Raw genomic sequence first — 13,668 nt, 5'->3', positions numbered from 1 at the left:
ATGTGAGCCACAAACATTACCGTTCTAGGTTCAGGAGCAGCCGTTCTCACGCCTCCATAGTCTCTGCTGGGGAGTATCCATTCCTCACATCATTGTCTCATGCAGTGGCTAAAAGGAAGCTGCCTTATACCGAGTCAGATCTAACTAGGTCAATCTAACTTGGTGTAGTCTACCCCGACTCTACTACCAGTTCTCCTCCCTAAAAATGTTTAGCCCAAGAGTTTCATTAGGCTGAGTTCAAAAAAACAAAGATTTATTAAGAAACCAAACATCACATACTGAGAGAGACATAGAATAACATACTTTACAGGCACTAGCCTTCAACTACAACAGCTGAACAGTTCTAGAGTCAGATGTCAAGACAGACCTATTGACGTCCCATCATGCCTCTAGTGGCTAGAAGGGGTTACTGCAGTTCTAAGAGCAATGCTTTAGAATTCTCACTTCTAACAGAAAGTCCTTCAAAAAGTCCTCCCCTCTCCAACAGGAGCAACAAGACAAGGTAGCCTTCCCAGAATCATAGGGCTGCTATCTCGTATCCCAAACTGGATACCCTCCATTACCAACAGAGTAAGGAATATCTGTATTCACCATAAAGATTTCTTATTGAGGGATGGAGGGTATGTAGACCCATTTCAGCAGTCCATGAATACCATGCTGCTCCTTCAGTAGCACAAGAGTAATAATTCAAGCTCCCAGGAATTCATTTAGGAATAATTTTGTCCAAGAGTCCCTTTTCCTGTACAGTTATTCTCATCCATGCTGTCCTCCATTGGTGGTTTTTTGCAAATTAAAAAATCATTGTTGGTTCGTTTTAAGATCTAAAGTGTAGCATATCCCAGAAAATGGGATAGGGTCTCCTCCAGTGGGTTCTTGCAGCTTTGCTGAATTAATATAAGCCCTATCCTGAGAACAAATGAGGGGAGATAATCCACACTGGATTCCTGCCATTCACCAGCAAGAAGAAACCTTCAGCATGAGTACTGGTATTATCTTCCAGTAGGGAGGAAGCTACATTCCCGCTTCCTTGCAGACTAGTTACTCTTAAACCAGTACAGCTGCATCCTGGGATCATATCTCAGAATAGGGAGAGGCCATAGCTCAGTGGTACAATGCATATTTTGCATGCAAAAGGTCCCAGGTTCAATCCCAAGGTTCACTTAGCAGGTAATGGGAAATGCCCCCATCTTGAAACTGCTGCCAGTCAGAGTAGATGGTCCTGAGCTAGACAGACCATGATCTGACTCTCTTCAAGGTGACTTTGTATGTACAGTTCAGTGGTGTATCTGGCATTGTTTTACAGGCATGCAAAAATCTGAAGAGCTCATTCTGTATACTGCCCCCTGTAGAAATAGAAGCAACACTGTGAATCATATGATGCAATGAGAAATTCTCTGAAATAACTGTTCTAAAAAAAAAAAAAAGAATATTTGTTCAGCTTCTAGAGGCCTGAGTTAGCTGCAAAACTTATAGGATTTTGGGACGCCTGTCCCAAAACGTTTTAGTTTCAGAAGCTTCAACTATGAAAGAGAAAAGCCTTTCTGTTGTTGTTTTGTTAGAGTTCAGAGTTGGAAGCTCTTGCTGATTTATTGCAATCTACCAGTAGGTCCCAGTCTGCCTACCCATGCTTGATCCAGATTTAACTATTTGCTGAGGGTTTTCAAAAAACTCTGCTGCTTTTATATCTTGATTTGCTTCATTGTTCTAAATAAAGAACAATAAATTGTTGTTGCAGTTAGTTCTTTATTTAGAAGTTCCTTTCTGATTGTTGGAAGCCACCCTGAGGGTTGTCAAGCCAAGGCAGGGGGCACCTCAGTATTTTAATTAGGTTCTTTTACTTTTTAAAGAGCAAGTTTTCTAGCCCTCCTGATCTGAAAGAGACACCTTAACATGTACAGACAAATTCTGTGTGTATTCCATGAAAGGAATGAAGTGGAGAAGGAGGGAGTATCCTCTTGATCAGAGGTTGGCAACTCTGGCTCTCCAGCTGTTCCTGAACTACAACTCCCACAGTACATTGTGGCTGGGGATGATGGGAGTTTTAGTTCAGCAACAGCTGGAGAGCCAGAGTTGCCAACCCCTGCCCTAGATCACGGAGCTGTGGCAAGGGGAGAGAAGTGGTGGAGGCAGATGGGATTTCTGCAAGCTTGTGACTTTCTTGTAATTTTCAGCGTAACTGGGAAAGAGGGCGAGATCGCCAGTCTCCAAAAGGAGTTGAGCTCCTTGCAACATTCGGTGGAGCAGCAGAGGCAAAAGAACAATGTAAGTTACTGTTTCCACAATACGTTGGGGGAGACTGCCTTTGTATATGGCATTTTGTGCCAGCCCTTTGGCACAAGAGCGATGGTTCAGCCCTCCTGTTGTTGTTGTTGTTGCTGCTGCTGCTGCTGAGAAGGAAACTCTGGTCTCTCCTTCTCCCAGTAGTAAAAACAGCCTGGCGTTTCTGATAGTTGAAGACAGATTCTGGCTGATGCTTCTGTATGTTAAGAGGTCCTGTGAACAGCTCACCTGATTTTACTTAGAGGAGAGGCAAGCTGAGCTCTGGCTGGAGGCAAAAGTTTTAAACAGGAGAACCAAGTCTTTTGTGGCTCGTGAACGGGCTTACTGAATGTGCGCAGGAGAAGGGGGTCCCAAGCCAATCTCTGCATGTCCAGGTCTGGACAGGAGCAAGTCCTTGCCCGATCCAAGAAAGCAAGCTTTTGTCACCTTGTGCATGACTTGTGCATCTTCATTTCACCTGCTCCAGAGATCATTTGGCTTGCCTTGTTTTCTTAAACCCTTGTGCTATCACTTTTTGGAGGCTGAGATGTTCAGCGCAGCCTAATATGGCTTTCTGAAAGGGGCTCTGTGTGTGGTGCTCTCAGGGCAGCTGGCTTCCCTGCTTTGGAACTTGCTGGTTCTTGCTTTTTTTCTTACACGTGTTATCACCTTCCTAGCAGCACACCTAAATGCATGAAATCAAGTAGACTGGCACTTGTCTGCCTTCTTCTGCACCCCCACCCTCCTCCATTAGGACTTTGAGGGAGCTGTGTATCTGTTCATGCCTATAATCCTCCAACTTGAGCTGGAAAGTAAGAAGTGTAACTGACAGTAGTCGGGATTTTGTTAGGAAGCTTCATACTGATGGCAACTTAGTCTACAAATTAGAAGCAGAACATAACCCTCAAAATAAAACAGATTTTATATACCCCCTCTATATACCAAAGGCAATTTCTGCCCTGAAACTCACCTGGCTTTTGACTGGCTCATGGTGCCTGTCTTGCATTTGTGGCATTTCCTTCTAACCTTTTGGAAATTCTGCTACTGTGGTTCCTTGCCAACAAGCTTCTTGCTGGTTGTCTGCATTATTCCCCATCAAGGAGACTGCCAGCACACAATAGCTGAGCCCTGAGACTGAGTGTCTCCAGGTCCAGAGTCCTTGTTGTGAACTCACTCGAGGCCCTTCGGCAAGCCACTCTGCTTCTCAGTTCCCATCTCTAATACGGGGATAGTAAGGTGGCCCTAACCTTACAGGTGGGCTGAGATAACTGAGAGAACCTATGTGAAGTGTCTTGAGCCCTTTACAACTCTATGTAAATGTATTTTATTTATTTATTCATTCATTAAAATAATCCCATGGTGGTTTACAGTATAGTTTTTTAAATGTACAATTAAAAGTACATATATTAAATTTAAATATAAAAATGCATCTCTATTTTAATATAAAACACAAAACACAGAGCAGCAACAGCAAAAAAACGGTTATATGTATCTCATATAAAAGCCTTGGAGAAAAGCCACGTTCTTACTCGTTTCCTAAAAACTGTGATGGAGACTGAGGGGCAGATGCCAGCTGGGAGAGCATTCCAAAAATGGGGGCAATGACCAAGAAGGCCCTGTCCCGCGTGTTTGACCACCAAGTCTCTATGACCATCAGCACACAGAGTAGAGCCTTCTCTGATGATACTGTCAAGTGGGCAGAAACCCTCAGGCTCAGGTGGTCCTTCTGATATCCAAGGTCCAAATTGTTAACTTCTTTAAAGGTCAAAGCCAGCACCAACATATGTAAATGTTGATTTGCTAGTGAATTAGTGCAGTTGCGAATAATAAAGTGAAAAGGTAATCACAGTTTTGTTTTACTGTATTTACATCACCTGCCCTTAAGATAAGCTATGACATTCAAGCCCTAAAGAACACACTCTAATAAATTTCAAAGAATGTTTGCACTGCTTCAAACGTGTACAACATGTTTTTAACATGCAAGAGAACTGCACACACACACAGATTCCTTGAGGTGGCCAATGAAGGTGTTTGTGATTCAAGCCAGCACAACCCACCAGGCTGAATGTCTCCCATCAGCCATGTATTGCAACCTGCCCAGTGTCGGATGGTGGTCCTGTTTTCACAGTCCCAGGCAGGCAATAAAAACAGAGGCTCACTGAGCACCTGGTGGGCTCCATATGTGACTGGTGTGCTGTATTTGGCTTGGTGGGTCACACGTTGTGCAGGCCTGGTGTAATCTGGGCCCTTTACATCTGCACAATAAATACTAATGTAAGCAAGGCCAGTTAGCAATATTGATTGTTCTGTCCAGGGAGAAATGGGTAAAAGGAAAGGAGCAGAACTACAAGGGGTTACATGGAAAGGAATTGGCCCAGTTATTGCCAGCGTTGGAATCCAGTATGGGGACGTAAACCCCTTGCGCTACAGTGGCTGAGAGAAAGGTGGTATAGAAGGGTTATTTCCATTCTGTATTCTGGTCCAATCAGTATGAGTTTTCACCTTCCTTGGCAACCACCAGTACTTTGGTAAGAAGGTGAATGAATGAAGTTGCCTTATACAGAGTCAGACCATTGGACCACCTAGCCCAGTGGTTCTCAGTGGGGGTCTGCCAGATGTTGAACTACAGCTCCCAGCATCCACATTGGGGATGCTGGGAATTTGAGTTCAGCAGCATCTGGCAGACTCCGCATTGAGAACCACTGGGCTAGCCCAGTATTGTCTGCTCTGTCTTGCAGGGGCTCTCCAGTGCCTCCAGGTAAGGGTCTGTTTCTGTCCGCCTCTCCAAGGTCCTTTTTGTCACAAGTGGCCCGGGGGTGCATTCTGCATACAAAGTCTCTGCTCTGCCGCTGAGCTGTGGTGCCCTCTCTGAGCTGGTGGCCCTAACCTTGAGAACATCTGCCTCAGGTGCTTGTCAGCCCCGATGCAAAAGGAAAGGAAAGATTATGCCATTGAGTCAGTGTCGACTCCTGGCAACCACAGAGCCATGTGGTTTTCTTTGGTAGAATACAGGAGTTTTACCATTGTCTTCTCCTGCGCAGTATGAGATGATGCCTTTCAGCACCTTCCTATATTGCTGCTGCCTGATATAGGAGTTTCCCATATTCTGGGAAACACCCCATCGGGGATTTGAACCAACAGCCTCCTGCTCTCTAGGCAAGTTGCTTCCCCGCTGATGCAAACGGACCCCAAATGGTCTCCTTGTTCACGGTGCTGTTCTGTTTTGGTTAACTTCTCATTTGTCCAACTGACTAAACAAGCTTAAAGCTTGGTTCTTATGTATGTATGAGTGTGTGTGTGCGTGTGTGTGTACGTGTACGTACATACTTATCTGTGGCTCACTTTTGAATACTTCTCCTTTTTCTTCCTCACAAGTGCAGTCAAAGTGTGGGGTTCCTGGCTGCAATGCCATTGTAGCCTTAGAATCAGAGGTAGATGTGGGGTGGGGGGAAATTTGCCCCCCCCTTTTTTGCTTTTGAAAATTTCCATACAAACTCTATTTAACAACATCACACGTGTTTTTTGCTAGTGTGCCCCATCTTAACTGAGCACCAAACCATTTTGCAGTAACCTGCACTTAAATGCAAACACATGCACGCTCACTCGCTCTCTGAAGTGAAAGCAGAAACCGTTTGATTATTGGCTGAACTGAAACCATTCTTTCTAAAAACGATTAGGACCTTCGGGAGAAAAACTGGAAAGCAATGGAAGCATTGGCCTCAACTGAAAAATTGCTGCAGGACAAAGTGAACAAGACTGCCAAGGTTGTAATACTAACTGCTAGAAAACAATGCATTAAGCTAGAAGTGATTCTGCAGCCGCCTTAGAATCAAATGGAAGCATTTAGCTTTTACTGCAGTTTTAAATACACTCTGTTCTGAATGCTTTCTCTCTTTCTCATTGTACTTTTCACCTCTGCTTGTGCCTGTCATCTTAAAACTTCTCAGCTTCTTTTCCCCTTTGATTTGTGAGCATGCTGATTGCTTTATTTTTGCTTGAACAGTTCCTAAAGCTGTAGGTCTGTGTTCTCTCTTTGCGGAGGAGAAATTATGATGGCTGGCCTCTTGTTGACCAGTTGCTTTGTACCCCAAAAGCTTGCCAAGGGTTGGCCATAGTTTTTTAAGGAAAAAGAGATGGATTTCTGCATGCAATACATGACAAAGAAACTGAATAAACAAGGCACTCTCCAGCTATATTAAGTAAGGTTGTCACCTGATTAAAGTGAGCCCGTTTAATTGATGCTTATTTTAAAAGTCAAATAAATTATTCATTTTAAGAGTATGCTCCTCTTCATCTGGAAAGCTCCCCTAACAGCTAGTGCCATTACAATAAGATAATTGAAATCAAGCAGAAGACAATTTTGAAAAAATTCTCACTATGTAGTTATAGTACAGCCCATATTTAAGACCCATATTTATTTTCTGTGTCTAAAATCCATCCTGCTGTGTCCCTAAGGGTTTGTGATTATTCATTAATTTACAAATACCTGTTTTGTTCCTCTGAAATAAGGCAAATATGCCATAAGAGAAGAAGCCGTAGGTTTCTTTCCAACCTATAGGAAGACTTATTTGAGTAACGCTTTTGTCTCCTATAAATTATATATATGCTGGCTACAGTTAGCTGCCTTTTTCTGTTGCTAGGTCTAGTCAGATTATTCTCTTCCTTGATAAGGGCACTGCCGTTTACCAGATTTTACTTTTAAAATGCATGTCTTAAAAAATAAAACTAACTGAACAAAGTAAAATATTCAAATTGCATGAAGAATGGATCTGAATACTGTGAAATAGATGTATGTGGGCTAGGAGAACAAATCAGCAGATGACTAAGCTATGGAGTGGGGACAGTGTAGAATCTCCTCCCTTGGAAGGGTTTCAGGACAAGGCGTGACAGGCATCTGTTGCAATCTTTGGGGTGGTTTTAGAGGCCAGTGTAAGAACAGGCTTAAACTAACTGCTTTGCTCAATGGGATGCTTCAGGGCTGTGCAGCATTTGTGACCAGTCAAAGCCCAGACTAATCTGAAAGAAAGGGAAGAAAAGAAAGTAAGTGGCTGTGGTTCTTGGAAAGTTCCAACCTCTGGCAAATCTCAGGGGATGGGGGTGGATTTAGGTTCATCATTTATTCAGTCTACATATTTAGGGACAGCCCTGTGAGGATGAGTCTTGCTTGGGGTAGGGGCTGACCCATTCAGAGTACAGTCAACGCCTAAGGAGCCCCTGGTGGCGCAGTGGCAAAACTGCCGCCCTGTAACCAGAAGGTTACAAGTTCGATCCTGACCAGGGGCTCAAGGTTGACTCAGCCTTCCATCCTTCCGAGGTCGGTAAAATGAGTACCCAGAATGTTGGGGGCAATATGCTAAATCATTGTAAACCGCTTAGAGAGCTCCGGCTATAAAGCGGTATATAAATGTAAGTGCTATTGCTATTGCTATTGCTATTTATTGCTAATACTGACACTAGGAGGCTGTGCAGTGAAAGCACCGCTGGCCGTTCTGCTGTGTTGCATCAGCCTGCTGTTGAAAGGCAGGGCGTGCAAGAATGGACACAGTATTGGCTGTTGCCTATCACCCAGTTGTGGGAAGCCTTGAACATTCATTGGCTGAACCACCTGTGGTGAAATAACGTTGCCAGTTTGAGCAACTGGTTATGCATTATGCAATGTTGTAGAATAAAGTTGGGGTTTATTTGGCCTGTGAAGGAATGTGAAGTTTGTTTTTTAAGAAAGAGTGGAAACATGTGCAAAGTGCTTAAAGTCCTATTTTATGGGGAACTTTTGAGATTTAAGGCTGAAGCCATGTGCTTCAGGCATCTGGGACATTGCTATTTGTCAAAGGTTTTACCTGCTCTGCATCCTAGAAACATAGGAACATAGGAAGCTGCCATATACTGAGTCAGACCCTTGGTCTATCTAGCTCAGTATTGTCTTCACAGACTGGCAGCGGCTTCTCCAAGGTTGCAGGCAGGAATCTCTCTCAGCCCTATCTTGGAGAAGCCAGGGAGGGAACTTGAAACCTTCTGCTCTTCCCAGAGCGGCTCCATCCCCTGAGGGGAATATCTTGCGGTGATAGGTTTAGTGTGAATAGGTGAAACTTCAGTTGAGGTGTCCAGAGAGCATCTCCATGTGACGGATTCCTGTGCTTGTGGTTGGGTGCTGTAGTGTGCACTCCTCAACATTAAGTGTCCTTGGATTACACCAGCCACGTGGAAGTGTTCTGGTCAGTGTAGGCTTCAAGAACCCTAGGCATCTTAAAAATAAGAATCTCAAGAGCATGCCCTGGGATAGACGTGAGATATAGCAAGCTTTGGTGGAGCTCATGGCCATGGAGTTTGCTTGAGTGAGATGGCTGCCCAAGTCACATGGTGGGTGCTGTGGGCACTTGCATTGAAAAAATGTTCAGTGGTAGAGAACCGCTCGCTCCCTTGAATCCCCATCCAGGCGACTAAAGAGTAGCAGCAGGTGTACACGTGAACATTCATCACTTAATTACTGCAGTGCCAAGGAGGGAACTGGCACATGTGAAGGAGCCTTCACCATACTTGTACTACCACAAGCTAGAATTTTCATGCCACCTGCTAGATGTCCCCTCAGACACAATACTTCTTCAGTGTAGGCAATTCACACATTCAGCTGAGAATCAAGTGACGAATATGTATACGTGAATCGACCCACACGGTTCAGGTTTGTTTGCTTAATAAGCTCAATGAAACTCTGCTTGGTCACTTCTGAAAATGACACATGTGTGGATTCTCACAACTCAGTTTTTTTAGATAGCTGTCACTGCCCCTAGGCAACATCGCATGGAAATTCCTTCACTTGTTGATAGAAGGTGGGGGGGGGGGATGAGAGATCACAAAAACAAATCTTGTTTGGAGGCCAGCTTTCCCCAGCTTCAATAGGGAAGGATATTTTCACCCAAATGTTTAATTGGCACATAAATAGGGTGTCTGAATCTCTACCTACTTGGCTTCAAAATCCTTTTTGAATTTTGAAAAAATCTTTTGCAAAACTAGCCCAGATTGCTTTCTTGGCTTAGTTAGGGGCCAAAGCCAGGTGTTGGGCTGCACTGTTGAGGATTTATTCACTGGGAGAAAGTCTAAGTGTGTTTTAAAAGACAAGAGCCAAAACTGAAAAGCTATAAGAAGACAAAGCCTTCAAAGAGGTGCCAAAAATAGATTTGCATTGAAAGCACTTGGTTGCCACCAAAGAAATGAACAATTATTGGGTCTGAAGAAGATTGTATGGAAATGTGGTGGTGTAGAATAGAAATGTATTTTGGGCACCTTTTTGAAGGTAATCTCCTCCTGCTTTTGAAAAGCAAAGAGAAACAATATTTAGTTTGGGCTGCTAAGGTGTGGTTGATGTAACTATCTTAAAGAGTTTCCATGTGGTCGTAGCCTCATCAAACCATTCTGAAATTCTGTGCGAGGGTAAAAAATGAACTTAAAGGAGGCTTCTCTCAAAATGCATCAAAAGTGCAAAAATGAAATGAAGGTATTACACAAGGCCTTAGTGCTGTTTTGCATTATGAATGCAAGGGTTGCAGGAGAAATTAGTTTTGCTCCACAAAACCTGCCCATGTTGAACTAGGAAAGGAATGTTTAGGACACACACATCTGGAGTCATTGTGGAATGTTTTCATTGATCGGTTTGTTTTTTCCTTTCACTCTGTCAATCCAGGAGAGACAGCAATATGTGGAGGTTGTTGAGACTGAGATGAGAGCCATGCTGCAGAAGCTGTTCCCCGCAGTGTCTCTTCCTTCCACCCTGGTAAGCTGCATCACATTCCTGTGCTTGGGCAGCTGGCTACGTTCTAAGCAAGAGTGCTCTGCAGGCACGGCCGAAGAGTTCCGTTATTGGGCTCCATGGCCCAGAGATGCTGGTGCAGAGATCCAGAGGCCCCTGCTAATGGATCTGTTTTGCACGACTTCCTTTTATGACTTGGCAACATTGTCCCTCAAAGACTGTTTAGTCTTATATTGGGGTTATAGTTAAGGCTTGAGACAGTTGGTAATGTTACCTCATCTTATTTATACAAACGTCGTACAAAGCTGCCATATACCAACTGGTCCATGTGGTCTGGCACCATCTTGCCCTGACTGATAGCACCTCTCGAAGCACGCGTGGGCTCTACCTTGCATGAGCTGTGGGCCGCCCTCGCCACACCCCCCATCACCAGCATTCATCCTTACATCATCATCCTGGGCTGGTAAAACCTAGTGGGTGGGGAATTAATGCTTCTCTTGGGGGTGGGGGAACAGGGGAATGGTCCCAGTTGCACTTCAGTAATTCTGCTCCTGCCTTCAAAGCTGGTTCCAGAAGGCGGTGCTGGGGGACTGGTGCAGTTTAGTGCTGTGGTTTTCCCTCAAGATTCTGCTCCCCATGCTGCTTAATAGTTAGATGAAACCATGCTGCTCCCCATGCTGCTTAATAGTTAGATGAAACCATGGGGAGAGAACCTGAAGTTTGAGTTGAGGTGTATTTGGTGCTGTTTATGCTGGTATCATTTTACTTTTGTTTGTTTGTTTGTTTATTATTTACATTTCTAGCCTGCCCTATATCCAAAGGTCTCAGAGCGGGTTACAATAAAACCAGTATAAAACTTAATTAAAATACAACATCATAAAATCAAAAATACAGTGCCTGAGAGGGGAAGAACCATTACATCTCTAGTCAAAGGCCAGGGTAAAGAGGTGTGTCTTCACCATTCTCCTGAATGTGCACAATGTTGGAGCTTGGCGCCCCTCAGAGGGGAGGGCATTCCGCAGCCTAGGGGCCACCACAGAGAAGGCCCCCTCACGTTTCCCTACCCCTTTAACTGCTGACAATGGTGGCATCACCAAGAGGGTCTCTCCTACTGATCTTAACTGATGGGCAGGTCTGTATGGGAGAAGCTGTATGTTTATAACTTGTAAGGTGGAGTATAAACTTAGAAAGAATGTAAGAACAGCCCTACTGGATCAAGCCCAGTCCAGCCTCCTGTTTCCCACAGTGGACCACCAGATGCCTCTGGGAAGTCCAGAGGCAAGAGCTGAGGGCATGCCCTCTCTCCTGCTGTTGCTCCCCTGAATTGGTATTTAGAGGCATCATGCCTCTGAGGCTGAAAGTGGCCTATAGCCACCAGACCCGTAGCCACTGATAGACCTGTCCTTCATGCATTTATATAAGCCCTTTTTAAAGTAATCCAGGTTGGTGGCTATCACCACATCTTGTCGCAGAGAATTCCATAGTTTGTTTATGCGCTGTATGAAAAAGTTCTTCCTTTTTGTCGGTCCTAAATTTCTTGGCAATCAGTTTCATGGGATAATCCCTGGTTGTAGTGTTATGTGGGAGGGAGAAAAAAGTTTCTTTCTCCACACCATGCATGATTTTATAGACTTCTATGATGTTGCCCCTCAGTCATCTTTTTTTCTAAACTAAAAAACCCCAGGTGTTGTAGCCTTACCTTGTAAGGAAGGTGCTCTAAGCCTCTGATCATCTTAGTTGCCCTCTTCTGTACCTTTTCTAGTTCTGCAATGTCTTTTTTGAGGTATGATGACCAGAACTGTACACAGTACTCCAAATGTAGCCACACCATAGATTTGTATAAGGTTATTATGATATTAGTGTTTTATTTTCAATCACCTTCCTAAAGATTCCAAGGATGGAATTTCCCTTTTTCACAGCTGCCAGGCACTGTTGACACTTGCAACGTGCTGTCCATCATGACTCCAAGATCTCTCTCCTGGTCAGTCACTGACAGCTCAGATCCCATCAGTATATTTATATGAATTTGGGGTTTTTTGGCCCAATATGCATCACTTTACACTTGCTAACGTAGAACTGCATCTGCTATTTTGTCGCCCACTCCATTTTGTTTGGAGATATCCTTTTGGAGCTCCTTGCAATCTGCTGTGGATTTCACTACCCTAAATAGTTTGCTGTCATTTGCAAATTTGGCCACCTCACTGCTTACCCCAACCTCTAGATTATTTATGAATAAATTGAAAAGCACTGGGCCCAGTACATATCCCTGACGGACCAACTTCTTACTTTCCTCCATTTAAAGAACTGTCCATTTATGACCCCTGCTAACTTGGCAAAGAGGCACCTTTTAATGTGGTGATTCTCTTTATTTAGCAGGGGGAGAGTAACTGGCCCTATCCACCCCCAGCACAGTACCTCCAGTGACTGTTGCTGGTGTCTATCTTATGTTTCTTTTTAGATTGTGAGCCCTTTGGGGACTGGGTTCCATCTTATCTGTTTGTTATTTCTCTGTGTAAACCACCCTAAGGCATTTTTGGAATAGAATCAAATTAATAACAACAACAACAACAACAACAACAACAACAACACCTGTCTGACTGTGTAAATAAATAATAATAATAATTATTATTATTATATCTACCCTCTTTTCCTCTCCTTCAACCAGTTACCAATCCACACATGAACCTGTCCCCTTATCCCTTTACTGCTAAGTTTACTCAAGAATCTTTGATGAGGAACTTTGTTGAAAGCTTTTTCAAAGTCCAAGTATTCTATGTCAAGTGGATCACCTTTATTCATACATCTGTTGACACTCTCAAAGAACTCCAAAGGGTCAGCGAGGCAAGATTTACCTTTGCGGAAGCCATGCTGATTCTCCTTCAGCAGGGCCTTTTCTTGTATAGGCTTAACAATTTTACCTTTGAGAATGCTTTCCATTAGTTTGCATGCAACAGATGTTAAATTGACCAGCCTGTCATTTCCTGGAACTCTTTTTGAAAATTTGTGTTACATTGGCTGCTTTCCAGTTCTCTGGTACAGAGCCTGATTGTAGGGATAAGTTACATATTTTTGTAAGGATGTTGGCCATTTCACATTTGAGTTCTTTAAGGACTCTCAAGTAGATGCAGCCTGGCCCTGGCGATTTGTTAATTTTTTTAATTTTTCCAGACAGTTTAAAATGTCGTCTCTTGTCACCTATGTTTGACTCAGTTCTTTAGCGTCTGTTGCTGAGAAGCTCAGTTCAAGCACAGGTATGTGCTCAGTATCCTCTGCTATGAAGACAGATGCAAAGAACTCGTTTAACTTCTCTGCAGTCTCCACATCCTCCTTAATAATCCCTTTCACTCCCTCATCATCTAACAGATCAACTTCCTCCCTGGAAGATTTACTGCTTCTGATCTGTTTAAAGAGGTTTTTGTTATTCCTCTTGATGCTTTTAGCTAAATGTTCCTCAAACTCTTCTTGCTTCCCTTATTGTTTCCTTGCATTTCTTTTACAAGAGTTTGTTCTCTTCTCATTTGGGCAGGCCTTCTGATATCTGAAGGAATTTTCTTCCCCTTTATAACTTCCTTGACTTTACTTGTTAGCCATGTTGGCATTCCTCGGGACTTGGTCATACCCTTCCTCATTTTTAGTATACTTTCTAACTGGGCTTCTGTTATGGTTTT

The 13,668-nt window shown here is 43.6% G+C and overlaps 1 protein-coding gene across 15 annotated transcripts in view; it reads left to right on the top strand.

The window, feature by feature from the left end:
* Positions 1 to 13,668, top strand: part of KTN1 (kinectin 1) — a 149,404-nt gene that overhangs the window by 115,541 nt on the left and 20,195 nt on the right. For 9 of the 15 annotated variants that reach the window (XM_053256036.1, XM_053255997.1, XM_053255988.1 and 6 more), the window contains 3 exons: positions 2,172 to 2,262; positions 5,937 to 6,023; positions 9,935 to 10,024. In XM_053256036.1, coding sequence (XP_053112011.1) covers positions 2,172 to 2,262; positions 5,937 to 6,023; positions 9,935 to 10,024 — 268 coding nt within the window. The remainder of the gene's footprint in view (positions 1 to 2,171; positions 2,263 to 5,936; positions 6,024 to 9,934; positions 10,025 to 13,668) is intronic. The other 6 variants (XM_053256039.1, XM_053256026.1, XM_053256088.1 and 3 more) reach the window with 1 other exon arrangement.

Source organism: Hemicordylus capensis, chromosome 1 (assembly GCF_027244095.1).
Source record: "Hemicordylus capensis ecotype Gifberg chromosome 1, rHemCap1.1.pri, whole genome shotgun sequence".
Taxonomy (NCBI): Eukaryota; Metazoa; Chordata; class Lepidosauria; order Squamata; family Cordylidae; genus Hemicordylus; species Hemicordylus capensis.
The sequence above is the reverse complement of the archived record's forward strand: the minus strand, read 5'-3'. Positions and strand labels throughout refer to the sequence as shown.